This window comes from Arabidopsis thaliana, chromosome 5 (genome assembly GCF_000001735.4).
Source record: "Arabidopsis thaliana chromosome 5, partial sequence".
Lineage (NCBI taxonomy): Eukaryota > Viridiplantae > Streptophyta > Magnoliopsida > Brassicales > Brassicaceae > Arabidopsis > Arabidopsis thaliana.
The window spans coordinates 22,863,224-22,888,768 of NC_003076.8; the positions used below are offsets into that span (position 1 = coordinate 22,863,224).

At 34.1% G+C, this 25,545-nt stretch overlaps 7 protein-coding genes, 1 long non-coding RNA gene and 1 other non-coding gene across 15 annotated transcripts; 7 read left to right on the forward strand and 2 right to left on the reverse strand.

Moving 5' to 3' along the window:
• Positions 1-1,850: 1,850 nt before the first annotated feature.
• AT5G56460 (Protein kinase superfamily protein) lies at positions 1,851-4,813 on the forward strand. The gene is made up of 6 exons (NM_125029.3): positions 1,851-2,349; positions 2,945-3,264; positions 3,454-3,589; positions 3,684-3,820; positions 3,903-4,026; positions 4,198-4,813. Exons 1-6 carry the CDS (start codon positions 2,286-2,288, stop codon positions 4,641-4,643), a joined length of 1,227 nt encoding a protein of 408 aa, NP_200457.1. The 5' UTR covers positions 1,851-2,285; the 3' UTR covers positions 4,644-4,813.
• Positions 4,814-5,836: 1,023 nt separating this feature from the next.
• Positions 5,837-6,735, forward strand: GulLO7 (FAD-dependent oxidoreductase family protein; the record flags this gene model as incomplete). The annotated part of the gene is made up of 2 exons (NM_125030.1): positions 5,837-5,879; positions 6,020-6,735. 2 exons carry the CDS (start codon positions 5,837-5,839, stop codon positions 6,733-6,735), a joined length of 759 nt encoding a protein of 252 aa, NP_200458.1.
• Positions 6,736-7,035: 300 nt separating this feature from the next.
• On the reverse strand, positions 7,036-7,594 carry AT5G56480 (Bifunctional inhibitor/lipid-transfer protein/seed storage 2S albumin superfamily protein; the record flags this gene model as incomplete). The annotated part of the gene is made up of 2 exons (NM_125031.2): positions 7,036-7,137; positions 7,288-7,594. 2 exons carry the CDS (start codon positions 7,592-7,594, stop codon positions 7,103-7,105), a joined length of 342 nt encoding a protein of 113 aa, NP_200459.1. The 3' UTR covers positions 7,036-7,102.
• Positions 7,595-8,239: 645 nt separating this feature from the next.
• On the forward strand, positions 8,240-10,278 carry GulLO4 (D-arabinono-1,4-lactone oxidase family protein). Its single transcript, NM_125032.4, has 3 exons — positions 8,240-9,199; positions 9,296-9,397; positions 9,482-10,278. Exons 1-3 carry the CDS (start codon positions 8,284-8,286, stop codon positions 10,195-10,197), a joined length of 1,734 nt encoding a protein of 577 aa, NP_200460.1. The 5' UTR covers positions 8,240-8,283; the 3' UTR covers positions 10,198-10,278.
• Positions 10,279-10,442: 164 nt separating this feature from the next.
• Cpn60beta3 (TCP-1/cpn60 chaperonin family protein) lies at positions 10,443-14,184 on the forward strand. Of its 2 annotated transcripts, none has more exons than NM_001037006.4 (15): positions 10,443-10,685; positions 10,822-11,038; positions 11,114-11,239; positions 11,328-11,465; positions 11,555-11,650; positions 11,739-11,981; positions 12,070-12,304; positions 12,405-12,574; positions 12,652-12,729; positions 12,817-12,888; positions 12,969-13,073; positions 13,174-13,266; positions 13,346-13,438; positions 13,515-13,641; positions 13,730-14,181. In NM_001037006.4, exons 2-15 carry the CDS (start codon positions 10,835-10,837, stop codon positions 13,741-13,743), a joined length of 1,794 nt encoding a protein of 597 aa, NP_001032083.1. In that variant the 5' UTR covers positions 10,443-10,685; positions 10,822-10,834; the 3' UTR covers positions 13,744-14,181. The 2 variants fall into 2 exon arrangements, with proteins under 2 accessions (NP_001032083.1, NP_200461.4); NM_125033.5 differs by having other exon boundaries at positions 10,445-10,648; positions 13,730-14,184.
• Positions 14,185-17,463: 3,279 nt separating this feature from the next.
• Positions 17,464-20,864, forward strand: PUM12 (pumilio 12; the record flags this gene model as incomplete). Of its 6 annotated transcripts, none has more annotated exons than NM_001345201.1 (7): positions 17,464-17,785; positions 18,425-19,594; positions 19,684-19,846; positions 19,927-20,090; positions 20,178-20,436; positions 20,512-20,627; positions 20,714-20,864. In NM_001345201.1, the coding sequence occupies 5 exons, from the start codon at positions 18,498-18,500 to the stop codon at positions 20,617-20,619; spliced, it is 1,791 nt and encodes a 596-aa protein (NP_001318812.1). The 6 variants fall into 6 exon arrangements, with proteins under 6 accessions (NP_001318812.1, NP_001332601.1, NP_001332599.1 ...); NM_001345204.1 differs by lacking the exon at positions 17,464-17,785 and adding an exon at positions 17,877-17,930 and having other exon boundaries at positions 20,714-20,854; NM_001345202.1 differs by having other exon boundaries at positions 20,512-20,864.
• AT5G08575 lies at positions 17,703-17,901 on the reverse strand. The gene has a single exon (NR_143087.1). It is a non-coding gene; the product is annotated as an other RNA (non-coding RNA).
• A 1,055-nt stretch (positions 20,865-21,919) lies between the features above and the next one.
• Positions 21,920-23,377, forward strand: AT5G56520 (uncharacterized protein). The gene is made up of 2 exons (NM_125035.6): positions 21,920-22,954; positions 23,118-23,377. Exon 1 carries the CDS (start codon positions 22,003-22,005, stop codon positions 22,306-22,308), a length of 306 nt encoding a protein of 101 aa, NP_568841.1. The 5' UTR covers positions 21,920-22,002; the 3' UTR covers positions 22,309-22,954; positions 23,118-23,377.
• Positions 23,378-24,223: 846 nt separating this feature from the next.
• On the forward strand, positions 24,224-24,433 carry AT5G08585. The gene has a single exon (NR_143088.1). It is a non-coding gene; the product is annotated as an other RNA (long non-coding RNA).
• The last annotated feature ends 1,112 nt before the right edge of the window (positions 24,434-25,545 follow it).

Genomic DNA, 25,545 nt, shown 5'->3' on the forward strand with positions numbered 1-25,545 from the left:
ACATATATGGATGGGTATTTGGTCCTCTCTTTTTTTTTGGACAAAGATTTTTAGTCCTAAGTGGCGTTCCGTGATTCAAATGTAAAGACATAGTTTCTTTTACCAAAAGAGTGTAAGACAGATATTGTTTAGCAATATCTTAAGGAGACTTCTTAGTGAGGGAAAAAAATAGAAAGGATAAAAGAACAAGTGGGTGTGGAATGATCTATAGCAACAACTTTACATCAACGAATCAGAGAACCTTTTTTACTTCTCTAACGTCTAACCTAAAGAATTTAGAAATTTGCTATTAGTCGGGAAGAAAACAAACAACAAATTTTAAGCTTATTTAACCCAAAAACTGAGAAAAGAAAAAGGAGAAGAAATTTCAAGCCTAACACCTGGAGAATGAGATAAAAAGGGATCCAAGAAACAAACTAGTGGGTGTTGAATTATATCTCTTGTTGAAGCAACTTTCTACCACTTATTATTACCCGCACACGTTTGATTTATTGTATTCACACACATTTTAATTTCGTGCATTTGAATGAGTAAACTTAAATACAATAATATTACTATATCTGAATAAAAAAGAACCTCCTAACTTCAGCTTCACTTGTTCAAAATATTCAATCATATTGTCTTCTTTTTTTGACAGCACATACAATCATACTAACAATAACATACAAAAATTAAGAAATACTAAAGAGTAAATGTGCGTGATGACTGATGACATAAGGAATACATAAATAAGTCGGACTTTAAGTGGAACATTAATCTTGAAGATTCTTCTGCGTTTTGTAATGTTAGGTATGGTTTTTATAGGATATTTACATATAATTATATCCAAGTTGATGCTCATTGATCCACTAATTTTCCGATTCTACGGGGTAATATATTTTTTTTTTTGATGAACATTGTTTGTATAAATCATTATAACCATACATACATGACTAAGATGAATAAACATTCATAAATACGACAAATAATTATAAAATTTATTATGACAAAAAATTTCTTATAAAATTTTCAAAATATATATTTTTCCTCACGTATAAGATTTATACAATAACTAGGTTTCCAAACTTACATATTTACAAAAATAATAATTAATATACCTCTACTTAGAGAAAGAGGAATAATTAAAAAAAAATTTGGAAAGCCTAATGCATAAAAAGTCTTGCTTTAATAATGGATTGGATCCTTTTTATTCTTTGTTTAAGGAAAAATAGGTTCGTCGACAGCTCTACTTGTGAGTAATGACTAATGAGCACATCCGTTTTTGGAGAAATTAGCCGATATAAAATATTGAGCCACTTTCTGAGATTATGCACTAACATAGTATCGATTAAAATGAAATGTGAATGACGCCAATAATGAGAGAAATGTGAACACACAATTTTATCGATAACAAAAAACAAACAGAAAAAGAGCAATAAGAAAGAATTGAGAAAGGCAAAGGCGCACGCTTAGACAAAAAGAAAGCAATCGAGAAAAAGGAAAAATAAAAATAGAAATAACAAGAAAAATAAAGAGACTTGTGGTCTGAAAATGCGTTTCATACATGCGCACTATTAAGCAGAAAACACCAAAAAAACAAATCCCAAAAATGAAAATAAAAACAACTTTTTTTGGGTAGAGAGAATGGTTCTTGGTTTAATTTGGATTTGAATTTTGCATGGTTCAATATTTCAATTATTAAGTTAATCAAATTATATTAAATTTTTTTTTTATATACAATAACCATTCGACTACCAAAATGAATTGACCAATCGAAAGGGATTAGAATTCGGTTTAAAGCAATCGGAAACTAAACCAGAGAGAATTGTAACAAGACCGGACCGGACCAAAACAAAACAGACCAGAGTGGACTGATGTCTTAATCGTTTTTGTTCTTTATTTTCTCTGAGAAAGAGTCTCTGTTCTGATTTGTCAGTGGAAAAAGAGAAAGAGAAGTGGGACCCATCTCCGCCATAGCCAAAGACCTCTTTCTCTCCCACCTCATACCTCTCTACTCTCTGCCCATCATTGCCCCCGACGAAACTCTCTCTCTCTCGCTCTCTCTCTAAAAAGAGAAACAAACATTTCTTTAGTGTCTCTCTCTTTCATCATCTCTTTACCTTTTGCTTCTTCGAAAAAAAAAGAGAAATAAATTCTAAGAAGAGAAATTGAGAGCTTGGTTTTTCTTTATTGGCATGAATTTGTAACTTACCAGAGATAATAAAGTTAGGGTTCTTTTTTTTCGTTCTTATAAATATAGTAATCTTTCTATTTTTAAGTGTGTGTGTGAGTGTTGTTTGGGAATAATGGGTAACTGTTGGTGTAGATTTGAGCCCTTAAACCACAGAGTTTCTGCAAACGCTAAATCAGGTTCTCTTTTTTCCTCTTCTTCTTCTTCTTCTTCTTACTCTTAATTTGGATCTTCTTTCTTTTTTCTGCTGCAAATTTTCTGTTACTATTATGGCACTTTTTTAGGCCTGAAATTACGAGATTTACTAATGGGTTTTATCCCAAAAACCTTGCGCAAACTTGGAAATATCTGTCGGTTAACCGTTATCACCAAATTACTTTCTTGGTTTGTTCTGATTATGTTCTGTTTTCTCTGGTTTTTTGGGTTCTAAATTTGTTCCATTAGTTAGTTAGAGTTTTCTATTTGGATAAGCTATAGATTCGTTTTTGTATAAGTTTGGACTCATTTATTGAGAATCTTGACTTACCAATTCTTTGTTCTATAGAGTCTCCTTCCTTTTCATCTCTCTCTCTCTCCTTTCTCTTTGTGGTTTCTGCTTTTGTTTTCTTCTAGATTAGTCAAAGTCACATTTTTTATTATATATTCTATGTTCTTGGATTTTAGACCCCCTAGAAGAATATTTCTAAAATCAATCCATCTCTCTAGAATCTTCAATTCACATACAAAGAATCTAAACCAATTAAACATTGGTTTCTTTGTCTGAAACTTTTGCAGAGTCACCAAAAGAACAGAGTCCAACAGTAGAAGATAAACATATTAAGGAAGTTCAAAAGCTGCCATCAAATCCAAAAGAAGTAGAAGATCTAAGACGTGACTCAGCAGCGAATCCTCTTATAGCTTTCACATACGAAGAGCTTAAGAACATTACAAGTAATTTTAGACAAGACAGAGTTCTTGGTGGTGGTGGATTTGGAAGTGTCTACAAAGGGTTTATAAAAGAGGATTTGGGTGATCAAGAAGTTCCTGAACCACTTCCTGTTGCCGTTAAAGTTCATGATGGTGATAATAGCTTTCAGGGTCACAGAGAATGGCTGGTTAGTCTCTCTGTCTTTTGCTTGTCTTCCAAGTTTCTCAACCGATTATAAATCTTTGCAACGGAGAGATATGAGAAATGTGGATAATTCTGATCATGTGGATTAAAGTAGTTCTCTTGATTAAGCTTTATTCATAGCTCGATAACGATTTGAGATCGAATGGGGTCCTTATTTCTTGATATTGTGTAGGCAGAGGTGATATTCTTGGGGCAGCTTTCACATCCAAACTTAGTGAAATTGATCGGTTATTGCTGTGAGGATAATCACCGAGTGCTAATCTATGAGTACATGGCTCGTGGTAGCGTGGAGAACAATCTTTTCTCAAGTGAGTTTTAGAGTTCTTTACACTCATTAGTCTTCTCGCTGGACATTACTCTTGAATGGATTAAGAATGCTGAGCTATGTTTAACCTCTGGTAGGAGTGTTGCTTCCTCTTTCATGGGCAATAAGAATGAAGATTGCTTTCGGAGCTGCGAAAGGACTTGCCTTTCTTCATGAAGCAAAGAAACCCGTCATTTATCGCGATTTCAAAACTTCGAACATTCTTCTAGATATGGTTAGTAGTAGTAGTATAGTAGTATTACATCAAAGCTCTTCTCTTTTCCTGTGGTGGAGGTTTCATATGGCTGTTGTAACAGGATTACAACGCCAAATTATCTGATTTTGGACTTGCTAAAGACGGTCCTGTAGGAGATAAATCCCATGTTTCCACTCGTATAATGGGAACTTATGGCTATGCAGCTCCTGAATACATCATGACAGGTAAGAAATCCAGTCTACTAACTCACAAGTTACACATTTGTAGAATGTACTATGCTCTTTGAAATCTAATCTTCTAAAAGCATGACACTTTTAGCTATTTAAAGCTAAAAGGACAACACAATGAGTTTGTTGTATTTGGATTCTTTCTGATTAGATATGTATTGGTGACAGGGCATTTGACACCGGGGAGTGATGTGTATAGTTTCGGTGTAGTTCTGTTAGAGCTTCTTACGGGAAGAAAATCATTAGACAAATCACGGCCAACACGTGAGCAAAACCTCATAGATTGGGCTCTTCCATTGTTGAAGGAGAAGAAGAAAGTCTTGAACATTGTAGACCCAAAAATGAACTGTGAGTATCCGGTTAAAGCGGTTCAAAAGGCTGCAATGTTAGCTTACCATTGCCTGAACCGTAACCCGAAGGCTCGGCCTTTAATGCGTGACATTGTTGATTCTTTGGAGCCTCTTCAGGCCACAGAAGAGGAGGCTTTACTAGTCCCTCCTGTTCAGAAAGCAGTAATTACTATTATCGACGAAATGCCTAAGAATGGATTGAAGAAAGTTGAAGAATTGAAGAAGGTTGAAGAAGTGAAGAAGGTTATTGAAGATGCATGCTAATTCACATTGTAATTGATCACTTTTTTTTTTTTTTTTAATCTTCTTAATATACAGTTTGAAAAAGTGATAACTAGATTGTGTTATTTTGTATTTTGAAATACAGATTAAGAAACAGATACAAAGGTTTGTGAATTTTCTTCTTCTATTAAAATACAAAGATTTGAACCACAGATTCCACTGTTGACTATTGAGTAAAACTTGTTTGTTTGGTTAAACTTGCTTCCAAATTTAAATCAAGTTTTCAATTTGGTTATAGTAAAAAAAAATCTTACTTGGACACCAAGATACCAATGAGCCACGTATCTCGTGATCATTATTAAACGGCATCGTTTACATAGATATTGGATGGTTTTTTAATATTATGTTTATGGATGTTTGTTTCTCTGTGGTTAACTGAATTAGTAAGCATATGATCATTTGTTCATGGATTTTTTTTTAAGATGATTTTTTTTTTTTTAAATGATTTGCTTTGTGGTTGTTGATAGTAAACTCTGCTTAATTATCTGACCAAACAAACAACATAGTATAAATGTATAATGTCCATGTCAAAAGAACAAAAAAAGAATTCTGTTCGGTCTACGTAGTAAATATTGGATCAAACCAATAGCCAGAAAAGCTAATAAAAGCCTAATTAATGTAGCTATGGATCAACATACCGTCCTTAACTGATTTATTTTTCATTTGCTAATGTGAACTGGTGATGAGCTGAGAAATTTATGGTACAAATGTTTAAATCAGTTTTAGAATATTTTAGGCTTTGTAGCCAAAGGAGAATGCAGAACCCTTCTTATTTGTTGTAGCCATAAAACCCCACATAATTGGATAGAGGTCTACAAAAGGCTCTAATCGAGTTAGATGAGGTATCAGAATATGTTATTATGTATTAACCAATAGAAACCAGAATAATTAATAGAGGTCTACAAAAGGATCAAAATTATCAAAAAAAAAAAAAAAAAAAATGTTGTTTAAGGCTTAGATGAAATATTTATGGTAAGTCAAATTCATATCATTTTCTAAAGAGAAAACCTTAATAATGTAGCTAGCTAGGTCCAGTGTACACATAAGTTGTTCCCTGAATTCCTTTTAATGATTTGATCTCTTTTGTATTTGTAAAATTATTTTGAGAATGTGATGTTATATAACATATACCACATAAGATCAAATTATTTACTTTTTCAACATGTACATATAAAATGAAGAGGAGCATGAGGAGTCATCTGGCGAAGCAAACAAGAAGTGTGTGAGAGCAAAGCGATCGACTAGCATCTTTTTTGTTTGGAATCTCATACGGTGTGACCAATAATGGTATTTCTTGAATGTTTCCATGTAACATTTTTTTCAGTTATATCACTGTAACAGTGTAATTCCTACTGCAGGCGTTATATTCACAGGCTATCCGGTAATCGGAAGCCAAGACCGTATAATGTCGTCTGGTGCGTGTCTAGACAGTCATCAGAACGGATTGATTACATCTTGTCCTTGGGATCCACGCATTAAAGGCGAGTTCTTTTACCAAACAGCATTAAGTGTTCCTCTCACACATGTCAAAGATTTCATCAACGACATTAAAGCACTTGTGAAGATTGAACCAAAATCTCTCTGTGGCCTTGAACTCAACTATGGTGTTCTAGTCCGTTATGTCACATCCTCTCCGGCTTATCTAAGGAAAGAAGAAAAAGCTTTAGACTTTGACCTAACTTACTACAGAAGCAAAGATGATCCTTGGACACCACGTCTCTACGAGGATTACATGGAAGAGATTGAGCAAATGGCGATATTAAAGTACAACGCGTTGCCTCATTGGGGAAAAAATAGGAACCTAGCTTTTGATGGTGCCATTAAAAAGTACAAGAACGCAAACACGTTTTTGAAAGTCAAGGAGAGATTAGATCCGTGGGGGTTGTTTTCTACAGAATGGACCGATCAGATTCTAGGGTTAAAAGGAAACGTGACGATTGTGAAGCAAGGATGTGCACCGGAAGGGCTGTGTATTTGTTCGGATGATTCTCATTGTGCTCCGAACAAAGGTTATATGTGTCGACCAGGTAAAGTTTACAAAGAAGCTAGGGTTTGTACTCTTGTAACCGCTTAAGATTTATGAGTGATTCTAAACTGATGAAATAAAAATCCTACGAAATTAATTGGTGCCAATAGCTTCACGATGCTACTGCATCAAATACGATTGATCTAATTTGAAGTATATATACCTAATAATAATTTGTAACATGCAGATATTTTTCTCCATTAATATTTTAAAATCTAATTTAATTGGCCAAATACGTGTTTTTGAAAACTTATCGTAGCAATATTGAATTTGAATTATTGATACTACTATAAGCCATACAAACTAGGCAAAGTACCAATCAACAATAAGATAGAAAATAGGGGGCGGTCTTCAATTTTTTTTTGTTTTAGGCGTAATTCAAATTACTTCATGTAGACAACTTAGTCATGATGTCTCAATGTCTAATCATGCCACCGGGAACTAGGTAACCTGCGAAAAAATCACAAACATATGAAATGTATAATCTATAAGATACCACAACCTAATAACTTTAAACTTATATACTAATGAAATGAATGTATTAAATTTGCAAACCAAATTACATTGACCGAAAAAAAAAACAAGAGAATTGGGACTTACTTCCGCATTGTGAGCCAGGAGCAAGTGGACGGCCACAAGCAGCCGCGACATTGACTAGCTTTTGCATATCAATGGCGGCTTCGATTTCCTTATTGATGACTTCGCATACACATTCCATCCCGATGATTCGGACAAGAGTGCAACAACCTTGGGATGGTCTTGGCGGAGTTGGCAGCTCCTTGTCGATAGAATCTGGACATCCCCTCAGAACTTCGATGCCTGAATCATTACATCTCTCCCCCTGAATTTGAGATGATGACAACAACATCATTACGACTAAAAACTGACAAAATATCTGTTCTTTCATTTTTCTTTATTTTTATTCTTCTATTGTCTTCTTTCTTTTACGCATTATATGTATAAAAGATTGTACGGTATATTAAGTACAGAATTGAGAACACGATCACATTTTGCTTATTATGGCAGTAGATCAATCTAGAATCCTTTGATATAACATAGTAAGTAGTAACAATATTGACTATATATATACTGTATCAGTATGAGTGAAAATTAGATAACGTTATTCTTTTTTTGGTCAACAACAATATAGGTGAAAATTAGATACGTTACTTTTTATATATAAAAAATATTTGATCTCTTTTTGGTTAAAAGATATTTTTCCGTATTTTGAAGACTTAGATTAAATGTTTACAGTAAGTCAAATCTCATATTTTTTATAGAGATCAAGTCAGTAAGACAGTAACTATGTGATGTAATGACATTCCCTACATGCCCCCAATAATACTGCAATGTTTTCTATCCACATAAGTTGTCCTCTGAAATTTCATTTAATATATTGTTTTTTTTTTGGGGTCAAACAATTTGATTTAATTTCTTCTTCGTTATTTGGTAAAATTACAGGTCGCTATTAATATCCTTCTAATAAAAGCCATATGGATCACATGATGTTATGATATATTGAAACTTATCATAAATACATAGATGAGTGAATGAATGCTTCAAACATTGTCAATTATTTTCTTGTAAAGTTACAAAATGTCCTTTTGGCTAAGTTTGATCTTTTGCTTTTTCACATTTGCTTCCTCATCTCCACCGGATGATCCTGTCAACTGTGAATTCGGAAACACAATGTGCACGGTGACGAACTCGTACGGCGCCTTTCCTGACCGCTCTATATGCAAAGCAGCAAAGGTGGAGTACCCAAGGACGGAGGCTGAGCTGGTCTCTATAGTGGCTGCAGCCACTAGAGCCGGCCAAAAAATGCGGGTCGTGACTAGGTACTCTCACAGCTTCCCCAAGCTGGTTTGTACTGATGGTAAAGACGGGACTCTCATAAGCACCAAGTTTCTAAACCATGTGGTGACCACCAACCCGGAGGCCAAGACTTTGACGGTTGAGAGCGGCGTGACTCTAAGGCAACTGATCGAAGAAGCAGCTAAGTTTGATCTGGCTTTGCCATACGCACCGTATTGGTGGGGACTTACGGTTGGAGGAATGATGGGGACAGGTGCTCACGGAAGTTCTTTATGGGGTAAAGGAAGTGCGGTTCATGATTACGTGACCGAGATAAGATTGGTGAGTCCCGGTTTGGCTTCTGATGGGTATGTAAAGGTTCAGGTTCTTAGCGAGACTATAGATCCGGAGGAATTTCGCGCAGCCAAAGTTTCTCTAGGTGTTCTTGGTGTTATCTCTCAAGTAACTTTCGAATTGCAACCAATGTTCAAAAGATCGTTAAATTATGTTATGAGAAACGATTCGGATTTCGGAGATCAAGCAGTGAGTTTTGGCGAAAGACACGAGTTTGCGGATTTCTTATGGTTACCGAGCCAAGGAAAAGTGGTGTATCGCATGGATGGCCGAGTTCCGCTTAATACTTCGGGAGATGGCTTGTTCGAATTTTTCCCATTCCGTTCACAACTCTCTTTAGTGTTAGCCATAGATAGATCCTTAGGTAAATCTTTATTTCTCAAGATAATTAATACCAATATTTTTGATTTGCATAGCTATAATGTTTCTTATATATATACTTTTGCTTCATGTCATGCAGAGGAGAGTGAAGAGTCACTTGAAGATGCAAACATGAAGTGTGTGAGGGCAAAGCTAGTATCGTCGTCTATGTTTTTAATGTCATACGGTGTGACTAATAACGGTATTTCTTTTACTTGCTTATACATTTGTTGATTGTTTCGATATAAGATTATACAAAACTTTCACTAGTAATTTCCATGGACAGGCCTAATATTCACAGGCTATCCGGTCATCGGAATGCAAAACCATATGATGTCGTCAGGTTCATGTCTAGACAGTCGTCAAGACGGACTAATCACGGCTTGTCCATGGGATCCACGGATAAAAGGCCAATTCTTTCACCAAACAACATTCAGTGTTTCTCTCACAAATGTCAAAAGTTTCATCAACGACATCAAAGCACTTGTGAAGATCGAACCGAAATCTTTATGCGTACTTGAAGGCAGCAACGGTATTCTCATCCGCTATGTCACATCCTCTCTAGCATTTCTCGGAAAAGAAGAAAAAGCTTTAGATTTTGACCTAACTTACTACAGAAGCAAAAATGATCCATTGGCACCGCGTCTATACGAGGATTACATTGAAGAAATCGAGCAAATGGCGATATTCAAATACAATGCGTTACCACATTGGGGGAAGAATAGGAACCTAGCGTTTGATGGTGCCATTAGAAAATACAAGAACGCAAACGCGTTTTTAAAAGTAAAAGAGAAATTTGATTCTTTAGGATTGTTTTCCACTGAATGGACTGATCAGATTCTAGGTTTAAAAGGAAACGTGACGATTGTGAAACAAGGATGTGCATTGGAGGGACTATGTATTTGTTCAGAGGATTCTCATTGTGCTCCTACCAAAGGTTATTTATGTAGACCAGGTAAAGTTTATAGAGAAGCTAGAGTTTGTACTCGTGTAAGTTCCTAAATCCTAATCAAAGTTTTGGTCCTCAGTTCTGTTATATATCAAAAACCTCATTCCTCTCTCTGCTTTAAGAGAACAGAGCAGTCTCTGTTCATAATTGACAAGCGAAAACGACGTTGTATTGAATTCGTGACACGTGTCAAACAATGAGTAGTTAATCAAAGTGTCACTCGCACGTGAAGAGAGTAGAGTAGGTGGGTTTAGGGTTTAAGTGTTCCAGATTCTTCCAAATTCAGTTGATCCAACGGCTCAGACTTAACCTGAAACCTTTGAAGACGCGATCCTCGAACTTCACCAGTCCGTTTGCACTATGCAACCAAACACACTTTGTATCGAATAAATTAAACAAAAATCATAACTTTACAATCGCATAAATCGACTTTCATCTTCTTCACAAGAAAACCTCTCTCAGTCGCTAAAACCCTTGAACCATCTCTTGATCGCTAGCTTCTAAGTAAGTGTATAGTTGAATCATTTCGATCAAAGTTTAGGTAAAAAGTTGTTTGCTTTCAGATACCCTTGTTTTGATTTGTGTCGATGATTACAAAGTTTTACTTTGATTTGTGTCTTTAGGGTTTATTAGATTCATTCAAGCTATAAAGTTTTGATTTTGATCTGTTTTTGCAGAGAGTGAAAAACCATGGCATCAACCTTTAGCGCAACGTCGTCAATGGGTTCATCTTTGGCTCCTCCTTCGAATCGATTGTCATCTTTTGTTTCGATCTCATCAAGCTCTTTTGGAAGGACTCAGAGTATTGCTCAGAGGAAAGCAAGGTTTCCTAAAATATATGCGGCTAAGCAATTGCATTTCAATAAGGACGGGACTGCGATTAAGAAGCTTCAAGTGAGTCTATTCTATTTCGGTGATTTTGTGACTTCTAGTTCTTTATTGAATAACTTATATCATTTCATTATGTAGGCTGGTGTGAATAAACTTGCGGATTTAGTTGGGGTTACTTTAGGTCCTAAAGGCAGGAATGTTGTTCTAGAGAGCAAATACGGTTCCCCTAGAATCGTTAATGATGGTGTTACGGTCGCTAGAGAGGTAACGGTGTTATCTCTTGTTGTGTCTAATGTGTAATCAGGTGTGAAATCGATTTGTAGATTTTGAAAAGCTTTTGCTGTTTGTTTAGGTTGAGCTTGAGGATCCAGTTGAGAACATTGGTGCTAAGCTAGTGAGACAAGCTGCTTCCAAGACTAATGACTTAGCTGGTGATGGAACAACGACTTCTGTTGTTCTTGCTCAAGGTCTTATTGCTGAAGGTGTAAAGGTTTGTAATTTATTGTCTTTCTTTTGTGAATTTGAAACAACCAGTGTTTTTTGTTGTTGTTGTGATATGATGTGGATTGAATTGTGTAGGTGGTAGCTGCTGGTGCAAATCCTGTTTTGATTACCAGAGGTATTGAGAAAACCACCAAAGCTCTTGTGGCTGAGTTGAAGAAAATGTCAAAGGAGGTATTGTTGACTTAATTAGATTCTTAATCTAGCTCTTTTCATGTGCTTTAGAGGATTCTTGATCATGTAGCTCTTTTCTGGATTGCAGGTTGAAGACAGTGAACTAGCAGATGTTGCAGCAGTTAGTGCAGGAAACAATTACGAAGTAGGCAATATGATTGCAGAAGCAATGGCAAAAGTTGGTCGTAAAGGTGTTGTCACTCTAGAGGAAGGCAAAAGCGCTGAGAACAGCCTTTACGTTGTTGAAGGAATGCAATTTGATCGTGGTTATATCTCTCCTTACTTTGTCACCGACAGTGAGAAAATGTGTGCAGAATATGAGAACTGCAAGGTATTATTATTGTTTATACAGTTAAATCTTAATAGCTGATAAAAAACCGCAGTATTTTTTGACTATATGTCTCTTCTTGCTTTTGTAGTTGTTTCTTGTTGACAAAAAGATAACAAATGCTAGAGATATTATTAGCATTCTGGAAGATGCGATTAAAGGTGGATACCCGCTTTTGATCATTGCTGAAGATATTGAGCAAGAGCCATTAGCGACTCTTGTTGTTAACAAGCTTCGTGGGACAATAAAAGTTGCTGCTTTGAAAGCTCCTGGATTTGGAGAGAGGAAAAGCCAGTACCTTGATGACATTGCTGCGCTTACAGGAGGTTAGACCAATATACTAAGTGTTCTTTACATTATTGCTTCTATATTAAAAAAAAGCATGTTTAGTTTCTCAAGTTGCTGTGTTTGTTTTTCTCTTTGTAGCTACTGTGATTAGGGAAGAAGTTGGACTTCAGTTGGAGAAAGTTGGACCAGAAGTTTTGGGTAATGCTGGTAAAGTGGTTCTCACAAAAGATACTACAACGATAGTTGGTGATGGAAGTACTGAAGAAGTTGTGAAGAAGAGAGTTGAACAGATCAAGAATCTTATCGAGGTACATCTCAAAAAACATTGAAATGTCCCAATAAATTGGTTTTATGTTACGGTGATTAAGTCTTTGGGTTTGTGTAGGCTGCTGAACAAGACTATGAAAAGGAAAAGCTTAATGAGAGAATTGCTAAATTATCAGGCGGTGTTGCTGTAATTCAGGTGAGATACTAAGAAACAAATCACATGATGCAAAAAGCGTAGCTTAAGGTAATAAGAAGAATAATCTAAACGTTTTATATTCTTTAGGTTGGAGCACAAACTGAGACAGAGCTTAAGGAGAAGAAATTAAGAGTTGAAGATGCTCTTAATGCTACAAAGGTAACATCATCTCTAAGCAAAGAGCCTTGAAATGTTTCCATCCATATGGTAGAGACTAAGTTGTTGGACCTTTTAATTAGGCTGCTGTGGAAGAAGGTATTGTTGTTGGCGGAGGATGTACTCTGCTAAGACTTGCATCGAAAGTGGACGCTATTAAAGAGACTCTAGCAAACGATGAAGAAAAGGTTAGTCCAGAAGAGTTGCACAGCAGAGAAAGATAACATGAATGAGGAGTTTGCCGTCTGCGGGTTATAACGCCATTTTACAATTCATCTTAACCTCCAGGTTGGAGCTGACATTGTTAAGAAAGCATTGAGCTACCCACTGAAGTTAATCGCCAAGAACGCTGGTGTCAATGGCAGCGTTGTCAGTGAGAAGGTAATCAATCTCCTTAAAAGAATGCAAGTTTGAGTCTTTTGATATAGAAACTAAGTCAATGGCTTTTTTCGGTTGACAGGTTCTTTCTAGTGACAACCCTAAACATGGTTACAATGCTGCAACTGGCAAATACGAAGATCTCATGGCTGCAGGAATCATTGATCCAACCAAAGTGAGCAAAGTTCCTTACTTTTTCACATATTGAAATCTGCTGTTTCGGGTGCTAACCGAGTTTTCTTCTTTTCAAGGTTGTGAGATGTTGCCTAGAGCATGCTTCATCTGTGGCAAAGACATTCTTGATGTCTGATTGTGTTGTTGTGGAGATCAAGGAGCCTGAATCAGCAGCTCCTGCTGGTAACCCTATGGACAATTCAGGTATCTCTTAGTTCTTCTTCTTGAATCCTCTGAATCATTAACAAAATCTGCAACTTTATTCTTACAAAATTTCTCTGTCGGTTTTCAGGTTACGGCTTCTAAGTTGGCAATTGAGAACAGAGTAGTCCCTGATGAAGCAAAAGCCACGACCAAGTTCTTCACTTCCTGATCTGAAACTTCTTTAAGCCAATGTAAATTATATGTTTTTCCAGTGACCTGAAGAAACATATAATTTGGTTCTGTGTTCTCCGATTCAAGATCAAGTTTTTCAATATGACAACTTCACTAAAGAGACACAGTTTGCAGTGCTCAATAGACTTGATTTAGTTAGTATCATTTTCTTTATTTCAAATTAAAACGAACGAGGATATGCACAAAATCATGAGCAGCAACAAGCCAACAACCAAGCACAATACTAAATTACTACTTTGTTTGTGGTTTTTTGTGGCCTCCATAGCCAATATCTTGATACTTTAAAATTGTAATCTATTTAATTAGTTCAACAATTCTCTTTACCTGAGCATAGACTATGACATAATGTGGAGTATATTGTCTATTACTTTAAAACTTTAAAATGTTCCCCAAACATTAATTAAAAAGACTACCAAGTAAACATCTGTAAAGCTGAGAAGTTTTTTTCATTTTGTATGATCTATACTAAATTTAACAGAACTATTATTGATGATATGTTTTTATATATATGAAATTTGGAGAATTTGTAAAAATCAACCATTTCTAGTGCTTATACTAACAATCCACATCATAATCTTTATTTCTTGTTCGTTCATCGATCTTTTTTTTTTATAAAACCACATTAGTTGAGTTTCAGAGTTGTCAGCAAACTGAAGAAAGATAGTAAAGTAAGTGATCTTCCTAGTAATTTCTTTACAACTTTTTGGTTTATTCTTCAATATATACAAAGTAATAATCGAGGAGAGAAATTTTCTAAGAGCATTTTCAAAGTCAATCTTACTTTAAAAGCTTCGAGTGGGTTCCACTATAACTCTGAGTCTCTGACACACACTCTTTCGTAACCTTTTGTTGTTTTTTCGGGTTTGTTCATAACTTTTTTTTTGTAAACCAAATTTAGAGTTTTAAAGTTGATGATGAACCTACGCAAACGCAAGAGATAGCTACTTAGTTGTCTTCCTTGAAATTTCCTTACTAACTTTTGTTTTCTTGTTCAACCTACCAAAAAGATTTGATGGGAAAAAAAATTATACACTTTTAAGAGCATTTTCAAAGTTAATCATACTTTAAAAACTGCAAGTAAAGTTATACTAGTTTTGCAAAGACATGAAACGATTCTAGCCACATATTTTCTTCTATTTAAACGAATTTAATCGTTAGTGTGAATTATAGGACATATCTATTGCAGATCCTAGAGCAACCCATTTCAGTTCTCTTAGTTTTAGTTATAATCATACTACCATAGCTTCAAGAGGCAAAAGCCACCACTAAAGTTTTCGATGTCCGATTTAAACACACATATTTATCAATGTAAATTATATGTTTTTACTTCTGGTGACTTGACGATGAGAGTTAAAATCTGGTTGGCTTGAGAAAATTATAGTTCGGTCGTGTTATCCAGATCGAAACAAGTGATATTTGAGCTGAGAATTGCATTGAACGTTTTAAGCTTGTAGATCACGTGTGAATGGAGAAGATGTTTGATTGGAATAAATTGATAGACTGTGAGCTATGCAAATTAGGGTTCCAGTTGTGCTTGTCACCATTCGCTATCTCTATTTTTCTTTTCGTCTTCAAGAAGAATAATATATTAATAAAATAAAAAAAATTGACGGCCGAATGATTTGATTGATTTTTATATATTTATATTTTATTTGAAGTATAAAAGCTTAACCTACTTCAAAGGAATCTGTTAGTTCGAATTTACTCACGATACTGTTATTCAAAAAGATTAAAAATTTGAAAAGAATCCGTCAGGTAGTTTCCTAAATCCTAAGTTATTTTCTCATGCAATTAACAAAAACAAAAGGTTTTCTCAAGACTTTACTCTTCTATTTTTAGAGATGTTTACGATTTTTATTTATTCCTCTCAGAACTTACAAATTCGTATAAATTATATTCTTTACTATTTACTCAAAAGAGTGAAACACTACAAATAAAGATGCTCCAACTAGATAATGGATTTAAGGTAAAAGGCAACAATTTAGTAGTCTTCCTAGAAACTTCTTTTCAACATTTGATTTATTAGTGCGTAGCAATTTGTTATGAGTCATTTTATCGAAATCGAGACATTCAAAAGTGAAACGTCAAGAGAGAGTTTGAATGGTGGTAATAAAAAACCGAGTGAGAGAAAGATTTGTTACATGGAGATTAAAGTTTGAATAACAATTAGCAAAACTCATTCATTTTCAACTAATTGTATGAAATGTTTAAATTATTTGTCTGAATAACATAATGATTACCAAACAAATAAATAAATAAACTAATTATAAATTAAAATATTTAAATTCTAAAATGATATGTTATAAATATAATTTTTATAAATTATAAATGACATGGTCTAAATACTTTATTTGTTATAAAAAAACAATATATAAGGTACATGCATACTCTCATCTCCTAGGAACCCTTAATTTTTCTACAGGTTTAATTGAGTCAAATCTAAATATTTAATGCATGTTATTGATAAGAAAAAGATTATATATTAACCTATAAGTGAACCTGCTAAAAAATGTGTGTTCTCACATCTTTCAGTCATTCTTAGATTTTTTACAAATTTAATCATTATAATCAAATCCGATGCAATGCATGCATGTAATTTTTTTTTGTCAACAGTTTTTATTTAGAGTAAATACAAAATTAAAAACAATATATAATAAAAAAGTGACTTAAAGATGTGATAACACGTACTCTCTCTTCAAAAAAGAATGATGTTTTGGTTTTTCACACAAATTAAAAAAAAAATCATTTTTATTATCTCTTAATTAGTTTAAATAAATATATTTCACTTCTCTCTTCTCTATCGATCACAAAAAATAAAAATAAAACATAATCTTTATCGAATAAAAAAAACTCAACACATCAATCTATTAACAAAAAAGAGAGTATTTTTTAGCTAGTTATCACATCTTTGGATAACTATTATTTTTTTCATTTTAAGAGTGAAAAAATCATGTTTTGCATCTTAGTAGTCAATAAATATCAATCCCATCTTAAAAAGTGTGTGATCTTTTTATGTTTTTTGATAAAGTGTTTAATCTTTGAATCAACGCATATCTTTATAAATCTGTATCACATCCATAATAGTCAAGTAACAAATATTGGTGGTGATGATACGAACAAAAAAAAGTACGAATGACAAAAAAAATATGCTCGTGGGAGATACAATACAAAGGTTAATGCTATAATTCCTAAATTAATCACATTAGAAACCTAATTAATTACTAACATACGTTATAACACGTGTATACATACATAAACTACGCGTAAAACACATAAATGTAGAGAGAGGGAGATATAGAAAAGAAAACAGAGAGGGCATTAATAAAACGAAAGAAAAAAAGGGACAGAAACGTACCCAAAGAAGATAGAGAGAGACTTCTTAGTTTGTGACCAAATATCATAAAAGACCTTTCCATTTCCATGCATCCCTATTTCTTTTTTTTCTTTCTCTATCTATTTTCTTCCAAATTAATTAAATTCTCTGTTTCTCATAACAATTTTTTTTTAAAAGAATCAAAGATCCGTTTTTTTTTTTTCTAATAACACAAATAAATTAAATTTGTTACTAAAATAAAGTTTCAGTAGTATATGACTATCTCTATAATTCTCCTTCTTCTTCACGCCGTCTACCAAATATAAACACTCTCTCTATATATCTCTCTCTCCCATTCTCTCTCTCTCGCACTCTCTTTGCATTTTCCTCTGCATTTTTTTCTTCATTAATCTCTCTATCTTTTTGTTTCCTCTCTCGGAAAAAAAAAATTGTCTTCTTTTTTATTTTCTGGTTTTTAAAATCTCTCTTCTTCTTCTTGTTCTTCTTCTTTCTTTTGTTTTACCCTTTTCTCTCTTTGCGTGTGTGAGATATTTTTCTACCATTCATCATCATCATCATCACCTTTTTTCAGATTGGTGATTTTATATGTTAATGGTGCTTCCTTCTTCAACCTCACTGGTATTCTTCTCTCTCTCTGTCTCTCAACCTCATTGTCGTCACTCAGATTTTTCCTTTAGTGGGTTTCGTCTAAAAAGCATGAAGATTTGATCGGAGACATAAAGATCGGATTTTTCATCACTCATCGTCGTACATTGTTATCTGGGTTTTTTTCTCCTCTCCTCAAAAAAAAATCTCTTTCTCTAAGATTTGTTTTGTTTTATATCTCTACGATCATATAAGATTCTGGCTCTTTTTATCGTCCGTACTGTTTGATCTGATGAATATCCAAAATTTGTTTCTTTCCTTTGTATATCTAACATTTGATCGCTTTGTTTTGGCTTAGGACTCATCGATTCATGTGCTAGTGTTTGATCTCTTAATGTTCATGTAAATTACTGTTTTTGAGTTTATGGTTTTGAGTGATTCAGCTTTATAGTGACAGTAAAAAATCATCTGTGTTCTTATGTTTTGTTGCAGTGATGAGTTGTTTTTTTCTTGATTTGAAGTAAGAGACAAATAGTGATGTTTTGTTGCTGATTAGTGGTGGATTCTTATAAGAAACCTACCAATAAGAATTAAGAATAAGAACAACAACTTGTGACACTACGATGTTTTATCTGTTTTAAGCTTTTAAGTGTTGTTGTTGCTTTGTTGCAGTTGTCAAGAGTAATTTGGAGGTGAAAGGTTGCATTTTTCTCTACTAGTGAGTGTAGATAGTATCGAGTTCGAGATGGATCAGAGAAGAGGAAATGAGCTTGATGAATTTGAGAAGCTTCTAGGAGAGATTCCAAAAGTTACTTCAGGAAACGACTATAACCATTTCCCTATATGTTTGAGCTCAAGCAGATCACAATCCATCAAGAAGGTTGATCAATATCTTCCTGATGACCGTGCCTTTACCACTTCATTTTCCGAGGCTAACTTACACTTTGGAATCCCAAATCACACTCCAGAGTCTCCCCATCCTTTGTTCATTAACCCTTCTTACCACTCACCAAGTAACTCACCTTGTGTATATGACAAGTTTGATTCAAGAAAACTCGATCCGGTAATGTTCAGGAAGCTGCAACAAGTTGGATACCTTCCAAACTTGTCTTCAGGGATCTCACCTGCTCAGCGGCAGCATTACCTGCCACATTCGCAGCCTCTGTCTCACTATCAATCACCTATGACTTGGAGGGATATCGAAGAAGAAAATTTTCAGAGGCTTAAACTTCAAGAAGAACAGTATTTGTCTATTAACCCTCATTTCCTCCATCTTCAGAGCATGGATACTGTTCCAAGACAGGACCATTTCGATTATCGCCGAGCTGAACAGTCTAACAGAAACTTGTTTTGGAATGGAGAAGATGGTAATGAAAGTGTGAGGAAAATGTGCTATCCGGAGAAGATTTTAATGAGATCACAGATGGATTTGAACACTGCTAAAGTCATAAAGTATGGTGCTGGAGATGAGTCACAAAATGGAAGACTTTGGTTGCAGAATCAACTCAATGAAGATCTCACAATGAGTCTCAATAATCTGTCATTGCAGCCTCAAAAGTATAACTCTATTGCAGAGGCAAGAGGGAAGATATACTACTTGGCCAAGGATCAGCACGGTTGTCGCTTCTTGCAGAGAATATTTTCTGAGAAAGATGGGAATGATATAGAGATGATCTTTAATGAGATCATTGACTATATCAGTGAGCTAATGATGGATCCTTTTGGGAACTATTTGGTTCAAAAGCTGCTAGAAGTATGCAATGAGGATCAGAGGATGCAGATTGTTCATTCCATAACTAGAAAACCAGGACTGCTTATCAAAATCTCTTGTGATATGCACGGGTAAAAAACCGTATAAAGTTTTCTTTCGATATGTAAATTAATCTGTGTTGTGATCTTTACTTGACCTGACATTTGTTATTTTGAAACAGGACTAGAGCTGTTCAAAAGATAGTTGAAACGGCTAAGAGAGAGGAGGAGATTTCAATCATCATTTCTGCTTTGAAGCATGGCATTGTGCATTTGATAAAGAATGTAAACGGTAATCACGTTGTACAACGATGTTTGCAGTATCTGTTACCTTACTGCGGAAAGGTAACAACTTTCTTTACCGTTTTCATGAAACATCAACTGTTATGAAAATGGGTTTTCATCTTATTTGGTTTTCTCTTCAGTTCCTTTTCGAAGCTGCGATTACTCATTGTGTTGAGCTTGCAACTGATAGACATGGATGTTGTGTACTTCAAAAATGTCTTGGATATTCAGAAGGCGAACAAAAGCAACATTTAGTCTCTGAAATTGCGTCCAATGCTCTACTCCTCTCTCAAGATCCTTTTGGGTATTTTTTGTGATCCCTCTCTGTCTCTCTTTGAGCTTTTATCTAGTTATTGTAATAATACAGAATAGATGCAAACTTTTTTTGCAGGAACTATGTACTTCAATATGTCTTTGAGCTTCAACTTCAATGGGCAACCTTTGAAATCCTGGAGCAATTAGAAGGAAACTACACCGAGTTATCGATGCAGAAATGTAGCAGCAATGTAGTTGAAAAGTGTCTGAAACTAGCTGATGACAAACACCGAGCTCGCATCATCAGAGAATTGATTAACTATGGTCGTCTTGATCAAGTGATGTTGGATCCTTATGGAAATTATGTCATTCAAGCAGCTCTTAAACAATCCAAGGTAAACTAAAAGAAACAAAAACACAGATTCATATTGTTTTAAGAATTTAGTTTCTAAAAGATCATGTTGTTGCAGGGGAATGTTCATGCTCTTTTGGTTGATGCCATTAAACTGAATATCTCATCTCTTCGTACCAATCCTTACGGTAAAAAAGTCCTCTCCGCACTTAGCTCGAAGAAGTAAATCGGCAGGTAAAAAAATATATGAAAACTCATAACTTTGCTTTCTCTCTTGAATCTTTCTCTCAATTTTACCATTAATTTCTTGACAATTGCAGAATTGTAGCAAATGTGGCTGTTTGTTGTTGGTAAAGTTACCTTGTACATGTAATGTAATAAGAGCATAATTTCGCAGGTTTTTGGTTTTAAAGATTCAAAGAGACAAAATATTCAAAGATCTAATCTACAATTCCTCTGTTTCGACTCTCCTTTCTTTGAATCATATCTTCTAATTTATGAAAATCATAATATAAACCACCATGAAATAAATCTGATGTTTGTTTAAGAAATATACAACCATAATTATCTTCTGCTCCGACGGTTCATCTTTTTTGGTGGAATGGTTTCTTGTGACAGAAGTAAATGGTTTTTTGAAAAAAGAGGACTAATGAATAAAAATATGAATGGTCAAATATTCAAACGATAGAATTGGCTTCTCATAGGACCAATCACTAGTTTTAAATAAATAAAAAGTGTAACGATCGTGTCCAACAGGATGATATTGATTGTGTCTAGAATATAATAAAGTGTTAAAAATATTGAAACACTCTTCCACATCTTATGGGCGATGATGATAAAGACAACTGTCTAGATCACAGAGGGTGATGAGTCAAAAGTGTTTTTGTTTTAAGTATGAGAGTGTCTAATAATAATACTAGTTTGGTTCGGTTGGGGTCTTAAACCATTCGGTTTATCAATAATAAACTTGAAAATATATTGGTTTGCTATGGTTTAGTTTCTTATTTGGATTCGATTTTTGACCAAATATATAATGGTTTATTTCTTCAAAAAATAGACTAAACAAAAGAAAAAAAACAATTTCGATTTTTTATTTTAGTAGATATAGTAAATAACTCTATTACCAAGTTGGTTTATTTTATATATTTGTCAATAATATTTGTGTGTTTTGAATCTATGTGGTAAATTAGTAATTTGATAATGACAACACAACTATATATGTCTTTGCTATTATTTGGTTTTAGACTTTTACTGTAAACAAAGAATAATAACTACAATAAAAATGTTTATAAAAACAAACTACAAGAGATTAAGTTTAATATAGATCGGTTTGATACAACTTTAAATTTGTAATCGATTTATCAACACAAATCATTTGGAAAAAAAAACCCCAATTTTTTGGATTCTTTTTATTCAGTTAAACGTTTTTAAACCAAGTTGACTCGTATTATTCAACTGGAATTAAATCGTATCGGTTTAAGGACCGAACCGAATAATGTGAAATGGAAAAAATCCCACCTTTTTGTTTTCTTAACTCGCTAGTTTACAACACACAGAGACAAATCAAAGAGATCGATTGTGAAAGAATCAAAATTTGTTGAGATAAGACATGGTGTTCCGTGGCGACACGGTGGTGTCCGTAGCTCATATATCGGCTGAGATTTTTCAGCGATTACGGTGGATTCCGCCGTCGGATCGAATCAGCAGCGGAGAGATGTTACAACTCGTTTGTTGTTTTCCGCTTCAGCAACTGGGTCGATTCGTTTTATGGTTCTGGAACTATATCTGTGTTCCACCTCCGGAGATTTTGTATTTTGATGGTCGTCGTGATGATGACGATGATGGTTATGGATCATCTTCGTCGTCTTCGAATGTTACTCATCATCATAATTACTATCATCTTCATTTGGAGTGACCAAAGTTCCGGTTTTTCTGATTTGTTGTTGTAAAGTTTTTATTTTTCCCGTTTTTGTGCAGAGAAAGATCATGTTTTGATTTTGGGTTTAATTCCTTGGGAGTGTTGAATATAATCAGAGTCTGTTGTTTTAAATCCTTGCTTATAGAATCAGAGAAGATGTTGAGCATTTGGTGATACATATATATTTTTAGCTTTCATTGTCTTAAGGAGTCAAAGAAGCTTGCTTTGATCTATTGCTTGTCCAAATCTAGCTCTTGATAGATTATGTAGCAATTCGAGTTTATTATACTGTTTCTTCTGGACATATTGGATAGTTGGTTTGACTTAGGAATGTTTAGTTAGTGGAGTTAGGAGGGTGAAGATTAAGGATTTGGAATTAGGAGATATTTGATTTCAATTAGGAGGATGAAGTTTAGCTAGAGTTTCAGTCTTTTTGTCGATAAATTGTATTCGTGAAGTATAAGGTTACAGGGCATAATCCTTAGATGTGATCTATGGTATGCATACTTTTATGTCATCAGAAACTATTGTGGATGATCAAGTTCAAGGACTTTCTTCTTCTTGTGAGATCATTTGTTGCAATACTGTGGATAGTTTGATGTGAGCTCTACCGAAACGACGAATGGTCTCGGGATAAAGCAAGGTACGTTTATCAAGTCTATGAAACTCTCTTTAGACTGTTATTTGGAATTGAATCTCATTTTGGGTGTGTATGAAATTATGATGATGATGTGTTCTTGTCAAAGATCAAACATCAAAGTTTGAGTTCTCCTGTTGATTACTTCTTGGTGGTCTTCTTCCTGCAGGTTGGAGAATTATTCTGGAATCCAAATTCAAGATTTTGTAGTCATTTTTCTAGGAGGAAGTATTCGTACTGAAATGTAAAAGTTTAAGAGGATTCCGAATCTTCTGAGCTGTATCTTACAGTGGAATCAACTTTCAAAATCTTAAGAGGATTCAATATTTGTCTCTAATTATATAATCCTTTATTTATTTTCATTAATCAAGGTGTTTTTAAGAATTTTATTGTGAGTTTCATAATTGAATCATGTTGATAGATAACATATATAATTTGGGCCAGCCCGATAAAGAATGGAAAACCCCAAAAGTAATTTTACCAAAAAAAAAAATCAAATTTGGGCCAGCAGGCCAGGTCTCTGCCAATGGGGTCCAATTAGTATATACCATAATCTAAAACTAGATGTGCATTCTTCAGAAGTTCTCATGCTTACGAAAACCAAACTCATGAAATGATGAAAACACATAACAATATCTAGTATAAGATTCCACAATGACGAATCACGAAATATTGATAAATTCTCAAAAGATCCACAAAATCTATCTGATGTAAGAAGAACACTGCATTTATAGATATGGCCAGTCATGCTACACAGTTTGGACTGACTGTTTTTTTTTTTTTTTTTTTTACTTTCCCTTGAAATATTATTATATTAGAATTACTGTTCTCAGGATCCACTTGGACATTTCTCCAAAATAGTCATGTAACCGTTGATTTGGGTTAATTAATCACTTGGTTGTTTAGTGCACGCACGTTATAATCTTTTACTAGTAATCATACAAATTAAAAAAGTAGAAAAGACAAGGGTGGTGATTAACGAGGATGATGGCCAAATTAGTTAAGACTTCTATTTCTTAAAAATAATAATCAGAAAGAAACATGAAAAAAGCTCATCTTTTCTACTACCTAACCTACTCAAAGCTATCTAACCAAACAAGTATTAAGATGTTAATCACATCTCATAAATCTTATTCTTCATACTATTAATTTTCTGTTGACTTTTACAAGAGAAAATACAGTATACATTTTTAGCATTTAAATTGATTAATGTTTTGGTTTTAAACTTTGAAAGATAAATAAAAAGAATTAAAATTGCATATTACCAAGTAAAAAACTCTTTCTTGTGGGAATCTCATAATGATGCTCTCTGCTACACACAGTTTGACTGACTCATTGGATTCCCCACCGTTCGTTAGATCCTTTCTTCCGTCTTTACCTGACCTTCTTCATTGGGAACATAGACGCTCCGCACCGTACACGTGTCATCGATCAAAATGAATTAAACGCCATCAAAACTATAAACGGCAATACCATTTCACTTGTTAACGGCGAGCAAACCGAAACAGAAGAAGGAAAGACCAACAGCTTCATCGGGAGACAGAATCTTGTGTCTGCTTCCCCATCATAATGCTACTATTTTACTTACTACTACTCCATTGATTGAAACTATTTGTAACCAAACTAAAGACAAACATTATCATTACGAGGCAACCAACTCTCGTATCAACAACAATATCTCTTTGTAATTTCTCATATAACAACAAAATATGATTCCATTTTTTTGTAAATTTGTAATCTAGTATCATTTTTTACCACTGCAAATTAAATCTGTTGGGGTAGAAAAATGTGTTAAAAAGAACTTTGATTCTTAACCTAGACTCAATAAAAACGATGATCATTAATACTCCTTTTATGACCCAACCACACTATTAATGATCAAATAACTTTTACGTATAAGCTGCCTTGAATTATATTTATTGATTTCTTTAGTATTTTGGAACATCCATCTTAACTATAGCCTATAGGTGATAAACAAAAGCTAAGCATTAGTTTTTTTTTAATAATCTGAGTAGCTAACAAAAAGCAATAAGCTATTCGACCAGTAGTATGATGGGTCAAAACCCAAAACAATATTTTTTACAAAAGACTCTTCTGAAAAAGTTGATACTTTTTGCAGAGAACTTTGTTCTTGTTTCTTTATCTTATCTTTAATTTAATAACATCGTTCGATACGATGTTTCAGAATTTATTCGTTTCAAGATTATAAATTTAACAGAAAGAAACACTGATTTAAAGAGGAATATATGCTTGAAAAGTACGCAAAACATTTAAATTTTGAAAACATAATGTTTCTCCATCGTTAGTAATAAGGTCCACTAAATTACCAAAATTGAGTGATATTATTAGTTTGATGCAATTAAATGCAAGGACCATTTCATATAAAGGGGTAAATTTGGAATCTTACGTATTTTGGTTAGTCGCTCTTCGGAGCGGAGGCTCGTGAATTTTTTCACAAGAAGTTGCATCGGCATTCTCGCCATGACTCATGGGCTCCACTCGCATCTTCTTTTAGATTATGTTTTTTTTGGGTCAGAATTTGGATTTTGTTATTTCAACTATTTAGTAAGTTTAATTATAAGAAAATTATGTTCTAA

Excerpts from the sequence above, each read along its gene's own strand:
- GulLO4 (NM_125032.4), top strand. The coding sequence starts at position 8,284 with ATGTCCTTTTGGCTAAGTTTGATCTTTTGCTTTTTCACATTTGCTTCC. Across the intron at positions 9,200-9,295 it reads AGCCATAGATAGATCCTTAG|AGGAGAGTGAAGAGTCACTT; the intron begins GTAAATCTTTAT and ends CATGTCATGCAG. Across the intron at positions 9,398-9,481 it reads ATACGGTGTGACTAATAACG|GCCTAATATTCACAGGCTAT; the intron begins GTATTTCTTTTA and ends TTCCATGGACAG.
- Cpn60beta3 (NM_001037006.4), top strand. The coding sequence starts at position 10,835 with ATGGCATCAACCTTTAGCGCAACGTCGTCAATGGGTTCATCTTTGGCT. Across the intron at positions 11,982-12,069 it reads CAGAATATGAGAACTGCAAG|TTGTTTCTTGTTGACAAAAA; the intron begins GTATTATTATTG and ends TTGCTTTTGTAG. Across the intron at positions 13,267-13,345 it reads GCAGCGTTGTCAGTGAGAAG|GTTCTTTCTAGTGACAACCC; the intron begins GTAATCAATCTC and ends TTCGGTTGACAG.
- AT5G56520 (NM_125035.6), top strand. The coding sequence starts at position 22,003 with ATGGTGTTCCGTGGCGACACGGTGGTGTCCGTAGCTCATATATCGGCT.
- AT5G56460 (NM_125029.3), top strand. The coding sequence starts at position 2,286 with ATGGGTAACTGTTGGTGTAGATTTGAGCCCTTAAACCACAGAGTTTCT. Across the intron at positions 3,265-3,453 it reads AGGGTCACAGAGAATGGCTG|GCAGAGGTGATATTCTTGGG; the intron begins GTTAGTCTCTCT and ends GATATTGTGTAG. Across the intron at positions 4,027-4,197 it reads TCCTGAATACATCATGACAG|GGCATTTGACACCGGGGAGT; the intron begins GTAAGAAATCCA and ends TATTGGTGACAG.